Below are 21,866 nucleotides of genomic sequence, written 5' to 3' on the forward strand. Positions count from 1 at the left end.
TGGATTTTATGGTGTATTGAATACACTGTATTCCCATGCACCCCTTCCACCACAAAAAAAGGGTATATGGTTCAATCTTCCTTTTCTCGTCCATCTCCATCATATCAACATGTTTATTAGGCTGCCCCCGCCCATAATGTTTTAGATGGTCAGATCAGCAGCAGGCCCTCACCCCTAATGTTTTAGATTGTCAGCTCAGCAGCAGGCCCTCACCCCAAATGTTTTAGAGGGTCACCAGCAGGCCCTTGTTCCTAATGTTTTTGAGGGTCACCAGCAGGCCATTAATTTTTCAAGGGTGTGTATGATGCCCTCCTTTATGTGTAATAAAGAGTGTATAGTAGTGCCGGTTCCTTGCAATTTTTGGAAGCCCTTTCACTCAGTGCATAGGCTTTATGAGTGTAGGAGTCCTACTACCTGAACAATTGTACCACAATGTGAATGAGGCCCTCCTTTATGTGATATACAGGTTGTATTCCTTGTACTTTTTGGCAGCATTTGCACTTTATATACAAGTAAATATATAGGAAAGAATGTTTTTCCTCTAAAATCGATTTTATCTTCGGTTTGGTGCGTATTATTGCCAGTCTGTAAAAGTGGCGTACTACTCGGACAACATCGTTCCCAGCAGCGACCTGGCAGTCCAAGATGCATCCAGACATCCTCCACATGCTGTTCCCAAACCATTTCGGTGGTGTTTCCATCAATTTCTGACCTTTTCCTATGAACCAGACACCCTCCCCTCTTCAGAGCAGGGGGTGCCTGATTTAATGCTCGGGTTCTCCCATTGACTTCCATTGTGCTCGGGTGCTCTGTAGAGCACCCGAGCTTCCCAAGGTGTTCTACTCGAGCACCCAAGCACTTTGGTGCTCGATCAACACTACATGTGATATTTCAGTGGCCTTTTACAGATAAAAAGTTTTAAATACCCTTGCTATTGTTTGCAGTTCCACAGAGGTCCGTTAATGAAGGACATGGCATATCATGTTTAATGCATTGTGTTACGTCCAGTCTTCCACACAAAGATACATACAGTATGTAATGGGTTCTTTATTAGGCAGTCTTATAAGACGACTTTGTGGCAAAGCTCCAGTGTTGGACTGGGGATCTTGGGACAAGTGTTGAGCGCGAATATTCGCATTATGAATTTTTATTGCGAATATCGCACTTAGAGAATTTGCAAATATTTAGAATATAGTGCTATATATTCGTAATGATGAATATTAGTTTTTTTTTTTTAAACACAGTCCACATCAGGTGATCACCCCCCCCCCCCCCCTTCTTCTAGCTTGTGGGCCAATGAGAAGGCTTTGTCACAGCTTAGCAACATCCCTAGCAACCAATAGAAAAGTTGCCTACCCCTTCACTATATAAATGAAGACACTCCCCAGCAGGCATTTTGTGGAGTTTCATGTGAGAGAGAGAGAGGAGCTTGAATACTGTGCTGTGCTTTTTCTAATTACATTCCAAACCGCATATAAATAATCCTGATAGTTAGTGTTAGATAGTAATAGGGAATTGTGTAGCTGAATAGCTGATAGGGTCCAGTGCAGAGAGTAGTGTAGGTTATAGAGATAGTTAGCTGAAATTTATAATCCATATAGTTAGTGTTAGATATATAGGTTATAGTGCAATGTGCATGTGAGAGAGATTTCTCTGCTGTCCATACATACATGCTACAGAAATAGTATTGTTGGGACATCACAGCACTAAGTATAACAATCAGTATTATGTTGTCAGACCCGATTAAAGGTGAAGTTGCATGTATTGCGCTAAAATATTTGAATCAATAGTGGCGATTTGCACGATATCGAATACTTTGAAAAACTCTATCTGCATATAAAGCTATTGTTATGACATGCATGGAATTTTATTCTAAAACAGTGCTGTAATGTACAATTACTTACCGTGATCAGGAGTTCTTTCTCACTATCTCGAAAGTTGCTGCCAACCATTTTCATCACTTATGTAGCTAATAGTGCGTGCGTGCGTGCGTGCATAATAGCGCAATTGAAAAGAATATCACAAAATCACGAATATTTGGCGAATAGTCACCTAAATAATTGTGATATATCGCAAATTCGAATATTGCCCCTGCCGCTCATCACTACTTGGGACCCACCAGAGAAAATTATTTCTCAAGGCCCCATCGCTATATCATCAATATAACACCCATTGTCACAGAAATCCAGCATTATGAGAAGACTGAGGCTTCTCTAGGTTTAATTGCAATAATCTGATAACAATACTTGCTATACTTGTACTTTACATACTTGGCCATTAAGATCATTTCTCTTTTGTTATCTATCAGGGGCTGAAGTTTATGTTTGGTCAGCACCTTCTAATCATTTCCTCTATGTTTGCTAGAGAATCAGCAAAATTATCCGCCTGTGAGTTTGATGGGTGGTTTAATTACGCCGTCTAAGGCCCCCTGTGCGCCCCGTGGTCGTGCTGTGGCCCGCAAAATGCGGGCCGCAATGCACAAACTCAGTCCATGGGAGAGCCACAGCGGATCGCTGACCCATTCACTTGAATGGGTCCGCGATCCGGCCGTTCCGCAAAAAGATAGGACATGTTCTATCTTTTTGCGGAACGGAAGTACGGGACGAAACCCCCACGGAAGCACTCTGTAGTGCTTCCGTAGGGTTCCGTTCCGTGCTTCCGTTCCGTACCATTCCGCATCTCCGGATTTGCGGGCCCATTCAAGTGATGCGGAATGCCCACGGAACGGCACCTGTGTATTGCGGGTCCGCAATACGGCAACGGGAAGCACACGTTTGCGTGCAGGGGGCCTAACGCTAAGCATTTGCAGTATCTCTCCCTTCAGAGACACACTGACATTTAATGATGTGGATATCTGCATCTTGCTTAATTCAACGCTTTGCTTAGAGAACGAGAACTTGTATGAAATATATAAAGGCAGCAAGATTCTCCAAATGGTGCTACATGAAAGATACATCATTAATATCAGTCTTATTAAAATCAGTCAAATACAAAAAGAAAGAAATATTACTTTTGTTATAGTAAAATCAATATGCTTTATGCAATTATTGGAATGTCTTCTGGATTTTTGGAAATGAATAGTGCAGACGATAAGAGTAGAATCATTTTCGCCGGGGTGTTTACTATGTAAGGAATCAGTCTAATTGTTCCCTAGGTTTGCAATGAGAGGTGCATTGTATATGTTAGCTAATGTACTGTTTCTTTAGCTCAATGTTCAATGCATGACTAATGATGTGAGGACCTGGATTGACTTGTATGTACTGACCCGCTAGGGCACACACAGCTCCAGAATGGTAGATTGTTGTTGCTGCAGCAGTGCTTATAGTGCTTGTCTGAAAAGAGCATAATGGCTTCATAGCTTACATTAACAATACATGACCTTGCCTGTTGTAATGTGATTAAATTCTCTGTCCGTGTCTTCCTCTGGCAGCACACTGGTTTGTACCCACTTGTCTCAAAGAGCTTGCGGCGCATTGCAGAAGGAAAGGACCCAACGGATTGGCATGTGCATACTTGTGGGTTGGCGAATATGTTTGCTTACCATACACTGGGCTATGAAGACCTGGATGAACTGCAAAAAGAACCACAACCTCTAATATTTGTTATTGAACTATTAAAGGTAAATTTTAATGTATGTCATTCGTTTATCAGTGTATTAAAGCGGTTTTCCAAGTGTTTTATATTGATGACCTGTCCTCATGATAGGTTATCAGTATCTGATAGGCGGGGGTCATACTCCTGGCACCCTCACCGATAAGCTATTTGTAGAGGCTGTGGCACTTCGGTACATGCTGTGTCTTCCACTCAACTTGCCAAGCACAGAGCTGTCCATTGTACAGTGACTGTTAGTGATGAGCAAAGCGACCTTCGGATACTAGGTTCAAAGTCGCTGCGCTCAAAACTTCTGTAATGCTGTACAGAGATCCGTCTCCGTACAGCATTAAAATGTGTGTCCTCCGACAAGGCAAAGTCAGTTATTCCCAAAGTCTGGCAAAACTTCGGGGAATAACTTCTGTATTTGATATTTAAACTGGAAAGCCATTTTGAAACTTGGATCCGAACTCGGCTTTGGTTCCGATTGGTACCTTCCCCACCTACGCCACGCCCCCTTGTTTTAGATCTGGCGTGAGCAGGGAAATTCGCAGATTGTGGCTCAAATAAACTTTGTAGCGCAATCTGCACCAGAAATACGCCAAACTTTTGTAAGTAAATGACCCCCTATTTGTTTGCAGCTTTTTAACGACAGCTTTTTTTTTTAAATTGTCGCATCTCTCACTTTTATGTTGCCCTTGCCGCTTTTTATAAAGGGGGCATGGCAGGGTCAGAAAGGGGAGTGGACAGCTTCCCCGACAAATTTATCTTCAGTTACGCCAGTTTTCTGGCAGAAATGAAGCCAGAAATCTATGGCAGCTCTGAGCTGTCGTAGATTACTGTTTAGGCACAGGGACTGCAGGAGTATGCGGCTACTTTATGACGAGGTTAGCGCCTCATAAATGATGTGCATCCCCTGGTGACGCAAGGAATATGAGGACTGAAAGCACCCTTCTGGATACATTTCCTCCTATGTACCTTCTTTCTACATGTCTGAATAATCACCATTCTTTTCCATCCCTTACAGGTGGAATCGCCCAGTATGTATAAACGAGAGACCTGGGCACTGAACAATGATGAGAAACTCAAAGCTGTACCAGTCCTACATGGAGAAGGGAACAGGCTGTTCAAGTTGGGACGCTATGAGGCTGCAATCAACAAGTACAGGGAAGCTCTCATCTGCCTGAAAAATTTACAAACCAAGGTAGCAGACCTAGATATCAAATAATTCACATCGTTTTTGTTCCTCTCTCTCCGTGCTTGGCCTTGTGGAGCTGATATATGTGATAGTATATGTGTAGTATAAATGTTGGGTGTACATGCCTATTACAGTAGTCTTACTTCCAGCTGCTATGGACCCAGTGGAAGAAGCAAGCAGGAGTTTTAGCAATCCAGGGAGAAGAAAACTAGCCAAGTGATCATAACTAGTGTTGAGCGAACTTGTGGTTTCAAGTTCAGCGTACAAGGTTCGAGTTATCTAAGAATTCTGTTATGGATTCCGCTACCACGGAGCATAAGTTATGGTCCCTGGTAGTGGAATCCATAACAGAATTCTTCACACAAGCGTGACGGATTGGCTCCGGATGCGTTCAGGGTGTGTTCAGTTAAACTCGCACCATTTTGCAAGCAAGTTCAGTCAGTTTTGTCTGCTATTGCGTTCAGTTGTTCGTTTTTTTCCGCGCGGGTGTAATGCGTTTTGATAAAAAAAACGGAAGGTTTACAAACATCTCCTAGCAACCATCAGTGAAAAACGCATTGCGTCCGCACTCTCTTGCGGATGCAATGCATTTTTCACTGAAGCCCTTATTCACTTCTATGGGGCCAGGGCTGCGTGAAAAACGCAGAATATAGAACATACTGCGTTTTTAACGCAACGCAGAACTAATGCGTGAAAAAAATGAATGGGTCAGGATTCAGTGCTGGTGCTATGCGTTCACATCACGCATTGAACCTGAACCTTGTACGCCGAACTTGAAACCACAAGTTCGCTCAACACTAATCATAACACTTTTCTACTCCTCAAGTGGAGTGACAAAGGTTGTGGGAGGACAGGGTGCTCCTTAGGGCTCATTCACACGACGGTGTGAAGCCCGTCCCCGGGCTGTGGACCGCAAATTGTGGTCCGCAATGCACGTGCACCATCCATGGGGCAGACGCATGGGGATCGCAGACCCATTCACTTGAATGGGTCCACAATGCTTCCGTTCTGCAAAAAGATAGAGAAAGTTCTATCATTTTGCAGTGCGGAAGCATGGAACGGAACCCTAGAAAGCACTCCGTAGTGCTTCCGTAGTGTTCCGTTCAGCACCATTCCGCTTCTCCGGATTTGTGGACCCATTGAAATGAATGGGTCACGGAACGGTGCTCGTGTATTGCAGATCTGCAAATGCGGTCCGCAATACAGCAACGGGCAGAACACGTTCTTGTGAAGAAGCCCTTAGGTTAGATTTTTACATAGGTGTGTACCTTGCCATTCCTTGGTAGTGTGAGCCAGACATTTATTACAAAGGCTCATTCTGTAATATTTGTGATATCACAAAAGAACATTAAGATTCAAGCCTACAGATTTTCACATTGTTATATACTGCATACATTGTTCTTTAATAGAATAGACAGAAGCCAGTATGCTGCCAAGCAGTCTCATTGGTATTGATTTACCTCCGCTGATGTTAAAAGGCCTCAGGAGGTCACAAAATCTTACAAAAACGCTTCACAAGTTATCACGGGATGACAAGGAGATCAAATTTATAGCTGAGCAGACATAGCGCTGACAAAGCCTGATTTATAATAATTACAGTGTCCCTGACATACTTATTTCTGCTTTCAGGAAAAGCCCTGGGAGGTGCCTTGGATGAAGCTGGAAAAGATGATCAACACCTTGATTCTGAATTATTGCCAGTGCCTGCTTCGCATGGAGGAATATTATGAAGTTTTGGAACACACAACTGACCTAATCCAGCACCACCCAGGTAATGAGACTTATGTGGACTCGTTTTAATTCTCTACAAATGTTTGCTGCTGCTGGTGCATTTAAATGCTGTTTTGCATGTTTTGGCACCTGTCATCTTACAGTGTATTTACTGCAGTTTTTTATAAAAAAAATTGAAAATCAGTTCTGTTTACCTGAATGAGATTGTTTTAACAGCAAGTGCATGGATTTCCGCAAGCCCTATTCAGGTGAATGGAACAGATTTTCAGTTGCAGAAATTTTCTGCAACAAAATATGCTGTGTAGTCCGTGGTGTATTGCAGATCCGCAATACACCCGGCCGGCACCCCCCAGCCTATTCTTTTTTTTCCCGGAGTGAGTTTGACTTATTTGTGAGAAATTCTGGAGTGCAAGGCTTGATAAAGTTTTACGGAGCCGTGGAATGTACATATCAATGTGGACAACCAAGTGTTTCTTAAAGAGGACCTTTCACTAGAATAGAAAATCTAAACTAAGTATACAGACATGGAGAGCGGCGCCCAGAGATCCCCCTGCACTTACTGTTATCCCTGGGCGCCGCTCCGTTCTCCCGGTATAGCCTCCGGTATCTTCATATGTTAGGCTCCACCCAGTGGAACCTGCCGGCGTCTCTTTCTCCCATGCTGTAGTGCTGGCCAATCGCAGCGCTCAGCTCATAGCCTGAGAAAAAAAAACCTCTCAGGCTATGAGTGACACCCTATTTGTATGCTACTTTATTAATATCCGCTATATCCACTATGACAAATGAAAAACACTTATATTGTATGGAGATCAGTGTATGCCTGTAGATGGAAAGGGCTGCCTAACAGTAGTTCATATCTTAAATCCATTGTGTTGCTCGGAAGCTGTCTTACTGTCTTACATTTAGAAACTGTGCTGGATGCACTGAAGTTATGGAAAAGCCTGCGCCTCTTCATAACTTCGGTGGATCCTCTGCCAGCTAATTTATCAAGAACAGCATGTGGTACGTCTGTCTTTATGGGGCCCGCACTGCCGGAGGAGGCACAGGCCTTGTCATAAATTACATGCCTCCTCCAGCAGTCCGTGAACCAGAATGAAATGTACTCCAGCCCATAGATTTCAATCATTATTTATGCCAGTTTCTGGTGTAAATTATCATAAATCTGCTTGTGCCCAGATAATGCACAAATGAAGCCTTAATAACAAAATCATACTAAGGCCGAATGCACACGGCCGTGTTCCGCGGCCGAGAGCGGTCCGTGGTATGCCGGGCTGGATTCCTGTTGAGAGCAGGAGCGCACGGCGTCATTGGTTGCTATGACGCCACACGCTTCATGCCGCCGCTGTACTACAGTAATGCTGAGTGACCGTGACGTGGTGCATTGATGGGCTCCGATATCTTCCTGACTGGAACATATTGGCGAAAGTCTCAGCTTTTAATACCTGCATGTATGACTTCCCAGTATAGTCAGTAGCATTTCTGTTTGGTGCATTTCCTCTCTGTGTTTCATATGTTTATTTGCTACATTCTGTGTAGTTTGCTCTTGTGGTGCATGTGGACCGCGCCGACGTCCTCCATTGTATGCATATTTTGCTGGGGTTAGTCGATTATTGCGGTCCGCATGCGGTGGGGCTGCTCCCCCAATAAAAGACACGCCACAGTGTCAGGGGCTGAGCAGCTCCTCCAGAATTGCCACTTCATTTCTGTGTTTTTGTCTTGTTAGATTTGAGTGTGTTTGGACACTCTGTTGCACCTGGTAACCTCCATCACATGGTCTGGCATAGGTGTGGCTCACGGCCTGGCCTCATTCACATTGTACTACCACAGTATTCATGCTGGGCCTTTGTGTGGAGGCTTGGCTGTGTGCTGAATTATATCACCCCCAGACCATGTTCACACCATAGTTAGAGTAGCGGCTAGGACCCTTTGCCATGCTGAGTGACCGTGACGTGGTGCATTGATGGGCTCCGATATCTTCCTGACTGGAACATATTGGCGAAAGTCTCAGCTTTTAATACCTGCATGTATGACTTCCCAGTATAGTCAGTAGCATTTCTGTTTGGTGCATTTCCTCTCTGTGTTTCATATGTACTACAGTAATACACTCGTGTAGTGTATTCGGCCTAACCTCCATACATATATGTTTTCTGAAAGTATAGACCCAGGACATTGTTATAATGCTGCTGAGCACTTCATGTATGCTAACACCTTAATGCAACATTGCATCAAGGCAGAATTTTTCATAAACGTTTCTTAACAGCTGATATTAGTGGGTAACAGTGTGGCCCAAGCAGAACATTTTATGGACCACACCTCCTAAAAATGAACAAAAGTTCACATATACCACTTAGGCCTCATGCACACGACCATTGTTTTGGTCCGCATCTGAGCTGCAGTTTTTGCGGCTTGGATGCGGACCCATTCCCTTCAATAGGGCCGCAAAAGATGCGGACAGCACTCCGTGTGCTGTCCGCATCCGTTGCTCCGTTCCGTGGTCCGCAAAAAAAATATAACCTGTCCTATTCTTGTCAGTTTTGCGGACAAGAATAGGCAGTTATATCAATGGCTGTCTGTGCCGTTCCGCAAATTGCGGAACGCACATGGACGCCATCCGTGTTTGGCGGATGCGCAATTTGCGGCCCGCAAAACACACAACGGTCGTTTGCATGAGGCCTTAGTCCAAACTTTGCATGCACATACCTTCATCAAATTTCTCGAATTGGAAAGATCAAAGAGCTGTTTTTTAGCTGGAAATTTTTTAAAAGTTGCAATTTATAAAATACAGGATTACAGTCCCTAAAAAGTAAATCACCCACAAAAACCTATATGTTTCCTGAAAGTTGCCTTTATAGACTGTTGACAACCATGTCCACCTTCATGTAACTTTGTGACAAATAAGAATTATTAAAAAAAAGTTTCAAAACAAGTATTTGCACTATAACACACATCCAAGCAGGAGTTTACCACCAAAACAGTGTAAATTTAGTATATTAAGGTATGTAAAGCTCATATATCACAAGTGTATGGATCAAAAACAGCTTGTGCTCTGTATATAATTCCACATGTGTTAATTCATAGTTTTGATGCCTTCAGTGTGAATCTACAATTTTCATAGTCATGAAAATAAAGAAAACTCTTTGAATGAGAAGGTGTGTCCAAACTTTTGGTCTGTACTGTATATCCCCCTATACAAACTAATAGTAATTAACAATGAGGCTGCAATAAGGCTTTGTTCACACAGATATGATGCGGGTGCTTTATTACTTCAGTGTTATGGACACAATACCTGAACCTCCTGTAGTTAGTCAGAAAATAAGTTAGAGCGCCTTAGCACTGGTTCTGAAGAGTGTTGCATCTGTCGACAATACTTTTTTCCTCCTGCATAATGGAAACCAGACTGATCCGTTATGCTTGCCCATAGACCTCTATTATGAGTTGTCAAAACGGAATGCCTCTAAAAGCTTCCATTTTGAATTCCACCTTACGAATTCCTTTATTTTCCGTTATAACCATGTTATAACAGAAAGCAATAACGGAATTCATAACGCTGATGTGAACCCACCCTTAGTCAAAAGCCCTTGGAGTCATATGTGCCAGTTTTATTAAGAGGTGCACATCTATGTGCCACAAACTGGAATCTATTAAAGATTTTAGTTTCAATTTCTGCTCTATTTTTACATAAATAATAAACGTGTCGGTCCAAGGAGGCCTAAATCCCTTCTGCTATAAATGTGGTGGGCGCAGTGAAGAATCCCAAAACACAAATGTTTTCACAAAATGCTACACGTGCAAACATTTGCAACTTTTGAGAGTCAATAAACTGGTGTACGGCATTAAATTCCCCCCAATGTGTGATTTTTCAAGAGTTTACTGTTAATATACCTTAGTATCTTGTAGACAGAGAATAAAGAACTATGGGGGTCACATACTAAGGCCTCTTTCACACTACCGTTTTTTTTTCAGTTTTGCGGGCCGTTTTTTGCGTTCCATATATGGTCCATATACGGAACCATTCATTTCAATAGTTCCGCAAAAAAAACGGAATGTACTCCGTATGAATTCCGTTTTTCTGTTTTTCCGTTCCGTTGAAAGATAGAACATGTCCTATATTTGGCCGCAAATCACGTTCCGTGGCTCCATTAAAGTCAATGGGTCCGCAAAAAAAACGGAATGCATACGGAAATGCATCCGTATGTTTTCCGTATCCGTTCCGTTTTTTGCGGAACCATCTATTTAAAATGTTATGCCCAGCCCAATTGTCTCTATGTAATTACTGTATACTGTATATGCCATACGGAAAAACTGAACGGAAAAATGGAAACAAAAAAACGGAACAACGGATACGTGAAAAACGGAACACAATACACTGAAATCGACATACTGTAGTGTAAAAGAGGCCTAACACTTTTTGGTGTATATCTGTCACAGGTTATTTGTGCTCCAATCTGTGATGTTTCCCTGCTCAATCCAGGTGTAAAAAAGGGGGCGCTTGGGCGGGGAAGAGGGAAGTGGCCAGGCCCATCTCATTTATCTTTTTCTAGACCTGTTTTGGGCGTAGAAAATGGTCTAAATCTACACCAGCAAGAGAAGTGGAGTAGATTAAGACAGGTGGTGGATACACCGAAGTTATAAATTTGGCGTATCCACTGCCAGCTAAAGGAGTAATAAGACCAGAGTTTTGGACTTAAAGGGGTTATCCAACCTCTATAATGCCCCCCAAAATGCCCAAGCCCCTCATACTTATGGTCGCATGGCCAACGCTGAATCTCCCCATCGCGTGGATCAAAACATCTGGCGATGGGGTTGCGGGGATGTCAATAGCAGGCCGTGACGGGGACGAGCATCCCTAGCGTCACCCTCGATGCTAGGGAGGCTCGTTCCCATCGCGGCCTGCTATTGGATGTCCCCGCCCCATGATGCAGGGGCAGCCATGCAAGGAGCAGAAGCGACAGGGGTGTCGGGGAGCAGGGTAAGTATGACCAGTATGAGGGGCCCAGAAATTTTGGGGGGCATTATTGGGGTTGGATAATGCCTTTAATAAATGACCCCCTAGAACTTTATGTAAAGTAATCTATCTTTTCACAAGAAAACAACATCACACTGTAAGCCTCTAAAAATAAAGGCAGGGAAAACATCCATTTCTTTAAACATTGTTATTACTTTGTGCCATATGCAACAGTAGAAAATAACATGTGTTAGCTGGAAAACAGTGTGCTCACCATCAGTGCTGTCTGTTATTTGTCTCCGTTCTTGGATAACCGCCAGTGCAAAGATAAGATTATAGAGACAAGGGGGCTGCAAAATGACTGCAAAGGACAGAAGATCTCTCAGCTCCTTCTCTTTAATTTCATTTCAAAGGTCAGAGGTTAGCGCTGTTTGTATTTCTACTTGGCATGGCTTCAGACCATAAACCAGGACCCATTTCTTGCTTTAATTTGTCCTTTTGTGTCTTTGGAAGAGCATATATGTTGCATGTATCTTTCTACTCTGGTACCCTCTGCCCTGCCAGGTTACTTTGTCTTAATACAGTTTCCTGTACAATAAGATTCATTTTCTTCACTCTCCCCGGACAATGTGATCCTCTACACCCTAATAAAATCTGACATCGCAGAACAAGCTGGTCGGTGACACTGAAGCTAAACTGAAGGTTCTCTGACCTGCAGTGCCTCCCTTAAGACTGCAAACCTTTGTATTCTGTAGTTCTCTGTCAAAGTTGGTTTGTTGGTGAGATGTGTCTTAACTCTCAGTGACAAGGAAGGTAGAAGGGGTACAATAAGAGGAAGCCACGAACGAAATACCATTTTAAAAGAGAAAATTATTTTCAGTTTTCAAATACATTTACAACTTTGTTCATCCTTATGTTTCTTTTTGGCTCAACGTATCTTAGATTACAAGATGACAAGCTTTTTTTTTTCAAGACATGATTTTGCGCTATTGTATCACGAGATGTTTACTCTATATGTGTCCTTGCATGTCCACCCACTGGTTGTGTTAGGTATTGCAGTCTGTCAAGAGTTTTGCTAGCAACTCACAATATATTTTTGAATTTGTTTCATGAGAAATTGGAATCCTTAAAGTGGTTGTCCAAATAATAAAAACAAGGTCCCCCCAGGCAGAAATGATCATAAAATAATAAAAGTGCATATACTCACCTATTTCTCCCACTGCCACTTCCTGCTCTTTCTCCCCATTGCTGCAGCCTTGACATCATCTTCTCGGCTGCAGCAATGGTGGGCCCAAATACTATGGACACTGCTGCAGCCAATCATTGACCTTAGTGGTATACATAAATTGAAATAGATTTTGATTTTGATTTCCCATTGCATTGCAAAGGATGAAATCTACAGTGGAAATAGCACCTTAAATCGACATGTGCAGTACCACGAACTGGGGCCCTGCAAAGTGTTAATTTGGTACATTACAAAAAAGACTTAATGCTTTGTATTATTATTTCACTGTTTAGTTAATTATGCCCTAACTCATAGTTACATAGTTGATACGGTTGAAAAAAGTCAAAAGTCCATCACGTTCAACCAAGGGATAGGTGGGGAAACTGTCCACTGTTCCTGCTGTGACCACGTCCTGAGGTGACTCACAGATTCACAGTTCTTATAGTAAAGAACTTTTTCCTCTCCGGTCCGAGGCAGTGCCCCCATGTCTTTTGAGGGCATTTTACATGGAACAGTTTTTCATCCTATTTTTTGTAGATCCCATTTATATATGGATTGGATGGAAGAATGGAAGCTAACCTTTCCTTTCTGTGAGAGGGAAGCTCTCTAGCTAGTATTCCATCAGCCAAGTTTCAACTAAGGCTACTTTCACACTAGCGTTCGGGGCTCCGCTTGTGAGTTCCGTTTGAAGGCTCTCACAAGCGGCCCCGAACGGATCCGTCCAGCCCTAATGCATTCTGAGTGGATGCGGATCCGCTCAGAATGCATCAGTTTGGCACCGTTTGTCCTCCGCTCAGCAAGCGGACACCTGAACGCTGCTTGCAGCGTTCGGGTGTCCGTCTGGCCGTGCGGAGGCAAACGGATCCGTCCAGACTTACAATGTAAGTCAATGGGGACGGATCCGTTTGAAGTTGACACAATATGGCTCAATTTTCAAACGGATCCGTCCCCCATTGACTTTCAATGTAAAGTCAAAACGGATCCGTTTGCATTTATTTTTTTTGTTCATGGTAATGCAAACGGATCCGTTTTGAACGGATCTAAGCGTTTGCATTATAGGTGCGGATCCGTCTGTGCAGATACCAGACGGATCCGCACCTAACACAGGTGTGAAAGTAGCCTTAGCTCTACCTGCTGTTAAAGATAGATGTTAGTTCAGTTATAGCTTTGCCTGAGAGAGAGAGACACAGCAGCCATTCCAGTCTGGGTCTATTTGTGAGATGCAGCAGCCTCAGAGCCTGGTTGAACACCTCTTTGGCTTTTGCTGGTGAGACACCCATATTCACTGAAGCTGAAGGAAAGAGAACAGAAAATGTGCCAGGAGAGAATCCCTGCGGGAAGGAGGAACAGATATCCACAGACTGTCCAGAATCCCAAGGCCGTGCATGTTAGGTAAGGTATTCGCTGTTTATGGCCCAGAGACTTTGCTGCTTGTGGGAGGATTAACAGTTAAGGACCTTTCACACTTATATAATGGTTTAGCTGACTGACAATCTTTATCCTTCAGTCCGGGAATTGCAGAGCTGATTATGAGACTTTTCGCATGTGGATGGTTTATAATCCCTGGCACCTACCACACTGTGTTGCCATTTGTGTGGATGGTCTATAGTCTTGGACGCCTACCACATTTTTCTAAGTTTTCCATTCCTGTGATCATTTTGGAAAGGATGCAAAGTGTTTAGAAGACGATCAGGGACTACTACTCATATAATCACCATTATTAAAGCTATTTGGGAAGAGACTGCACTGTGACTGTCATGGTGGGGAGTGGGGGAAACCCCCCACCGTACAATGTCAGGTATAAAGGGGGAGCAGCTAGGCCAGGAGCCCAGGATCAGGGATCAGGTCACCTCTTATTGCGTCCCTAATCCTCGCCCTAACTCCTAACCGTATGAGCGGACCTTGATGGTAGGACGGCTCATACCCTGGATTCCTTTGGCCCTGAGTCACCCTGAGAATCCCTCACATAGTAGCAGGGGAGAGACGACCTGTTCCTCCCAGACACAGGAACAGGAGTCTCAAAGGGCCTAGCTGCAGGGAAAAGTGGAAGACTGAATACAGCAACAGAGACGGCAGGTAAGAACACCAGACAACACGCAGAAGCCCACTCACCAAACAGGACTCCGTACTAACAACACCACACACAGGTATCTAGCACACCTGATACTGCCTGGGCCCAATACAGCAAGGTGCACGGCAGCCCCAGGCAGCACTGCATACAGACTTATTGTTCACCCCTCCAGGAAACCAGCCCCCTCACGGAGGTAGACAAGTAAATGTCTAGCCTACATGCAGGATGACAAAACGAAACACACCAAACATGGAACAACAACATGGAACAACAAGCTAGACATAACAACACACCAAATAGCTAACCCCACACCAAACATACACAACATGTAAGGGAGGGAAGACATAGCTGGAGAACCCGGGATGACATCACTGATGACATTGATGTCCTACAAGGTGGCCCTCAAGGACTGGGCAGATAGAACACCCTGGACTGGAGCAGAGCTCCAGCACCAATGACAGCTGAAGTACAACTGACTCCAGCCAGGGAGCCACAGGGGATAAAACCCTAGTGGCCACACCCAGTCAGGGAGTTAACCCTTCTAGCACCAGGCAGAGGGAGGATACCACTAAAAGGGGAAGTGCACACACCAGCCAACAAGTAACACGTTACCACAGGCAACAGCATGCGTGGCAACTATGTCATGGAGCACACAGCAAAAGCCGAGACACTGCCACCACATGCCGAAACAGCAACACGTTGCCCAGGGCAACTGCAAGAGTGGCAAAAGTGTCCCGGCGCACATAGCAAAGGCCGTGACAGTGACTTTCCTTGGAACTGTGCTTTGATATAGTTGGATGTAGTACAACTCTCATTCTGCACTTCAGTAAAAAGATAATTATTTATCTCCTACAATCGGCCCAGTTACTGACTTCACCTACATGCCCTGTCTCGTACCTGCACAACACTCATAACACCAAGAGCACCCCAACTACCATCAGGCAGGAGCCCCAACATTAGGGTGTGCCCCGAGAGAAAAAAGGGTATGCTTTCCTATCACTGCCCAACCCTAGGGAACATCATTGTGAGGATTGCCACTGTGAATGATTATTGCAGCCAGATCCACCCACTCCCAGCCTCCGTCCCACTCCTATTGGGCCAGGGCACATGCTTCTGATTTGAAATCAGCCCTGCACCCCAAGTTATGTGCAGATTCTGTTGCAGAAATTTTCTACAGGGTGTTGTGTAAAATTTTTTATAATGTCATACACTTTGCTGCCGCTTTGTATACTGCAGCGCAGTACACTACAGTGCTGAATTTTATGCAACTGCAGAGTTACAGTCATGGTAGCTTGCAGGTTGCAATGCTGCTCCATTCACTTCCATTATATTTCAAGGCAGCAGTGCTTCACAGCGATCTTTGGTTGCAAATGCTTCTCACAGCCAAAGCTATCATGTAGCCCCAGCCTTAGGGCTTATGCACACAGCTATTGCCGTTTTTGCAGTCCGCAAAACACACATATTGTGTTCAGCATTTTGTGGAATGGAACGTACTGTAGAATGGCCCTATCCTTGTCCGTAAAACAGAAATGACTAGGATTTTTTTTTGTGGGTTCGTGGAACTGACATATGGATGCGGACAGCACACAGTGTGCTGTCCGCATATTTTGCGGCCCAGATGAAGTGAATGGATCCACATCTGATCCACAAAAAATGTGTATTGGATGCAGACAAAAACCACAGTCATGTGCGTGAGCCCGTAACCTCAGTTTTGCATGACAACTGTGCATCTATAAATCTATGCCTCTTCTCAATTACAGATGACTTCTGAAAATCGAAGCAACAGGTTGCATTCATCTGTGCAGTAAAATTAGTCATATATGAAATGGTTAGCATTGATTGATGCCAATCTGACTCCTAGCAACAGATGAATGGCCATTGATGCATTACATTGAGTCTGCTGGATTGGCAAGGGGGCGACTTCTCCCTATTATGTCCATATGCCTTACGGTAAGCAGGAGACTATTCCCTATGTCATCCTTATGGACATAAAGACAGGGGTTGTTCTTAACCATCTGAACAATTTTTCAGTTGTAGATACATCTATGGTATTAAAAATGGTTATTCCCAGCAATAGAAATCTGCTTCATTGGTGGGAACATTTATTACAGTATTTATGCTTTAGTATTTTCTCATTCATTACAGTTAAAAAAGCTAGCATTGTAACATTTATCATGTCACTTTCCGGGTGTCCAACGTTAATCAAGATAGAGAAAACTTTACTGAAATGCCTGTTTTTAATTCTTTGTATTCAGGATCAGACACATATCTAGTGCATCCAGGTATTCTGACTTTAGGAGATCCCTATACAGATTTTCCAACTAGAATAGTAAATGGTTGGAATGAATCTGCTGACTTTTCATTTTCAAACAAAAGTATTGTGGGGGGGTTAGCTCTTCTCCGGGGGTCATTCTCACAGATACGGCTTCAGGACACCAGGTTTCAGGTCCAAACAGTGCATTTATTGTGCCACACCAGCAAAAACAAAACAATAAACACTCGCCCGTCCAGGCTCTAACTAAACACTAAATTCCTGACTCACCTAAGTCACCGTTCACACCCTGTGATCACATGCGTTTTTTTCATCCAATGTCCCACAGCCTCCTGGCTGTCAAGGGCACAGTACGCCCACTGTCTCCAATCCAGTGTCTCTTGTGGGGGATTGGGGCTCAATAGTCCGCCTGACTATGGCCCTGCGACCCTCCCAGGCGTCGCTTTGTCACCCAACTCCAGGCTATCTTCCAGCCTTGTGGTCCCTCAGCCTTGCCCAACTGAGACCACACAGACAGAGCCTCCAGGCCTCTGTCCACAGGTAACACACTCCCCTCTTGCTGACACCCTGGGAGGTGCTTTATGCCAGCCTGATTACTTCCAGCTTGTCTCACCTGTGGTGGAATAGGGGTGTGGACCGCACTATCCACCCCTTCCTTGCCTCTAACCTGTGTGAGACCTGTCACTGTCTCACGGTATATATTATATATTAGTATAATAGTATAAGTATATGCATCATAAAGACACCAGGACCATTGACAGATCAAAAGGGTGCATAAACAAATAAACATAGATCAAATGTATTTCAATAGTTACAGGAACACGCAAAAATACCAGTCTTTATTCTAAGCCTCTTTCTCTAATTGCTTCCTGAAGTTCTCTTTTCGAGGACCCCATGGCGTACATCAATAACAGTCATATATTTTCTTCTGCTCTTGTGACAAGCATAATTTTTTATATACAAAATAAAGCGAAATTCTCAGAAAGCTTCTCTGCTCCTTCTTGTTCTTCTTGGCAAGTGTAAAACCGTAAATGGCTTTCAACCAAAGATTATCTACTGAGCTGGGAGATTAACACCACTTCAAAGCCAGGGGATTTGAAGGACACAGATTCAAAGAAAATTGCCCAATTTACAGATCCAATATTTGGTATATCACATCATGAAATCATGCCGTGTACATAACAGCCCATGAGAAGCCCCTCTAAATCTCTGAGTGTAATTAATTTGATGTATTGCAGCTCTTTATAGTGAAACAAATGGTTCTCTCAAAGACTCAAAGGTTTATTCTTCCTTTCTTCAGGTAGAAATAATAATTGCCACTCAGGAGGGATTAATTTTAATTCTGCTTAAAATGTATGTACAAAGACATTGTGAATTATACATTTAGAATTATTAAAGTAGATATCAATATAACGGAAGCATGTACGTATAATGCTTTCTTTGACGTGATATACAATGGGTTTCATTGCAGCTGACAGCAATATAAGGGGAGAAATGACTCATTTTCACATTTGGAACTTCTTATTTCAAGGTTGCCTTGATGCAGTTGTTGGCCTTATCCTAAATACATTTAATTGTTTCAATTAAAACGTATTTATTGTGTCTATTAGGTAAGGAAGGGAAGCAATCTTGAAGAAATTTACACCTATCCAGGCATTTATCAGGAATGAAATGTTTGTTCCTGATAATTGCCAGATTGGGAGCAGAGGTGAGAGCTGCATTTACTTGCAGCAAGTCTTTTCTCTATATGGGGACAAGTGATTGCTACAGCACTCACTCTTCCCCATACAGATTCATCTTTGTTTGCACAGGATAATTTGATGCCCAGAAACAATTATTTTGGTGAACGAGCCAGAACTCTGTTGCAACCCAAGTTGCAAATAGGGCTTGCAAATTGGGTTTCCTTGTGTAAAGGTTCTGCCACATTTTGCAATTTTAGACCACTCATTCCAGTTTTGAAAAGTGGCTGGGAAAGTGGATATGGTTAAACTGTCAAACCAATCTAAGCCAGATTTATTAACTTTACTGCACATTTTTTTTAAAGTTTCAAAAGTTGTTGCGATCTTACTCCGGTAAACAGGTGACCACCTGTACAAACAGAATGAAATAGAGCCCACACTGATCAGGTGGTCTTTATGGTTTATGGTCTAAATTGGTAGCCCTTTCCCATTGTTAATGCTTGACCTTATGTAATCAAGGTCAGATTGGCCCACCAGAGTACCAGAGGATCCTCTGCTGGGCCCAGTCTTTGAAACCTTAGTGGACCTTAAAGGTCCAGGAGAAAAGAAAACATTAAGCTGCCTTTAGAGCTAATCCCTTGCCACTAGGTTCTATTTCTTTGATTCAAAATCTGTTAGACTTTATTGATGATCAAGGCTTAGGTCCTAATAATAATTCAGCCAGCGGGATATTTTTAAAATATAAAACAGTACGCTTTCTTATGATAGTCCTTTTTATCAAGGAGTGAGTGCAGCAAAGACTGCCAGAAGTAGGTCAAGTCCTCTGATATACATACAGTTAAAAAATCTAATCTGCACTGCTAGAGGGTCAGGTAATGCTATTTAAATAACACAATGTATCCAATACTTGCTGGTTAGTTGTCCAAATGTAATTGCAGCTGCTGCTGTTGGCCAAAACTTCTGTTGTTGCCTGTAATAACCACTAAACAAAGGTGCCCATGTCCTGAATTCCTATAAGAAACACATTATACAAACATCTCCTATAGTGGAACATCTTTTCAGCAAAAATATATCTCCATAAAAGGGTATTTATTATACTCACAAAAGAGGACACAATAAAACATATAAAATGTGCCCAGGTAGAATGTGAAAGGTAGAATCTGATTGGTTGCTATGGGCAACTAAGCCAGTTCTACTTTACACCAGTCATAAATATCCCCCAAAGTCTTTTTACCAGACTCTGCAGGATACAAAAGCATGCTGTGCTATGCTTTTGTATCCTCCCCCCCCCCCAATCTATACGTTAAACAGATTACAAAAACGTTATGTGAACCCACCCTAAGCATATTGAAACGTTAATTTTTTTTTCTATTCTTGGCATGCTTTGGGTGGAAACCTCCTTAACTAATAACAACGTAGCAAAATGTGCAATTTGTTTCTTCTTCCACTAGCTTTTCCCCTGATCTCTCCTGTGCTCATATCCTCAGACTTCCTAATATCATGCTTTAAACTATGACTTATTAAGAAATTTTAGCACTGTATTGTACTGGTCCACTGATCTCAGTTGCTTGATTCATCCTAGGTTTGGTGAAGGCTTATTTTCTTCGAGCTAAAGCTAATGCCGAAGTGTGGAATGAAGAAGAAGCAAAGAAGGATTTTGAGAAAGTCGTAGATCTGGATCCAACGCTGAGCCGTCAAGTAAAAAAAGAAATAAATATGCTGGAGACAAGGATGCAAGAGAAGGGAGAGGAAGAAAAACTCACGTATAGGAACCTATTTCCATAGAGATCCGAAATCACATCTACACTGTATGTTATACTGGCATCCATAACTGGTGTTGTCACACCAGCGTCAATCAAAATCACTGCAAATGATGCTTACTGATCGATCATATAAAACTTTTCCTATTTGTTCCAATTTACAAATAATTTCCTTTATTGATACCTTATATGGTCGCTGTTATTTTAGTAGATATGTGATAAAGTGGATTAAAAGATGTAATACTTTCTAACCTCGGTTGTACATGTTGGGACACTCGGAGACATGTGATCAGTGATAATGCCACTCACAAGCACTCCGGGGGCCCTAACCGCACCCCTGTGCTGAGATCAAAGGAGCCGTTCAGTTGCTATGGCAGCTTCAGGCCCTCAAAAGGATGCCTGCCGAAACGATGTTCCTACGGAGCCCTGTGGCAATGCTCTATAGAAACATACAAGTTTTGTCCCCTACAATCTGCACTGAGTACCCCTTAATGAGAAAATGCAGACATAATGTTACGTATCTTTGCTAATTTATTGAAAAGGTAAAACTAAAATCTTGCATTGACATAAATATTCGGACGCTTTTCTTAGTACTTAGTTGAAGCAATTTTGCAATTTTGGCAGCGATTACAGTCTCCAGTTTTCTTGGTAAAGATGCCACTTGGATTTTGGGATTTTCAGGTCTCTCCAGGGATGCTTGATTGGGTCCAAGTCAGGGCTCAGGCTAGGCTACTCAATGACATTCACAGAATTGTCCCTAAGCCACTCCTGTGATGTCTTGGCTGTGTGCTTAGGGACATTGTCTTGTTGGAAGGTGACCGTTCAGCCCAGTCTGAAGACCAGAGCACTCTGAATCAGGTTTTCATTAAATTATCTCTGTACTTTGCTCCATTCAGCTTTCCCTCAACTTTGACCAGTCTCTGTGTCCCAGACACTAAAATACAGCATGATACTGCCACCATTTACATGCTTCACTGAAGGAATGGTATTGGACAGATGATTAGCATTGCCTGGTTTCCTCCAGACAAGATGCTTAGAATGGAGAACATTCAATATATGTTTAACCAGACCAGAGAATCTTGTTTCTCAGTCTGAAAGTCCTTTAAGTGCTTTGTTTGCAAACTCCAGGTGGGCTGTCACGTGTCTTTTACTGAGGAGAGCAGGGGCGGACTGGGAACTTTAAGTGGCCCTGGAAAAAAATAAAATAAAAGTGGCCCCAAGTTGTAGGCGGGTCCAGAGACAGGAGGCGGGGCATTACAAGTAGGCGGGACCAACAGAAGTAGGTGGGGCCAGCAATAGCATGGTGCAGCACAAAATACCTCCCTAGCAAAACCAAATATCACAGTGCAGCACAAAATACTGCCCTTTCCCCATACTGAGGGCAGTGATATGGC

The 21,866-nt window shown here is 43.1% G+C and overlaps 1 protein-coding gene across 2 annotated transcripts in view; it reads left to right on the forward strand.

The window, feature by feature from the left end:
• Window positions 1-20,847, forward strand: part of AIPL1 (aryl hydrocarbon receptor interacting protein like 1) — a 115,712-nt gene extending 94,865 nt beyond the window's left edge. For both annotated transcript variants that reach the window (XM_040423479.1, XM_040423480.1), the window contains exons 5-8: window positions 3,431-3,619; window positions 4,619-4,795; window positions 6,419-6,560; window positions 20,295-20,847. In XM_040423479.1, the coding sequence (XP_040279413.1) occupies window positions 3,431-3,619; window positions 4,619-4,795; window positions 6,419-6,560; window positions 20,295-20,497 (711 nt within the window). In that variant the 3' untranslated portion in view covers window positions 20,498-20,847. The remainder of the gene's footprint in view (window positions 1-3,430; window positions 3,620-4,618; window positions 4,796-6,418; window positions 6,561-20,294) is intronic.
• The last annotated feature ends 1,019 nt before the right edge of the window (window positions 20,848-21,866 follow it).

This window comes from Bufo bufo, chromosome 3 (assembly GCF_905171765.1).
Source record: "Bufo bufo chromosome 3, aBufBuf1.1, whole genome shotgun sequence".
NCBI classification, from domain to species: domain Eukaryota; kingdom Metazoa; phylum Chordata; class Amphibia; order Anura; family Bufonidae; genus Bufo; species Bufo bufo.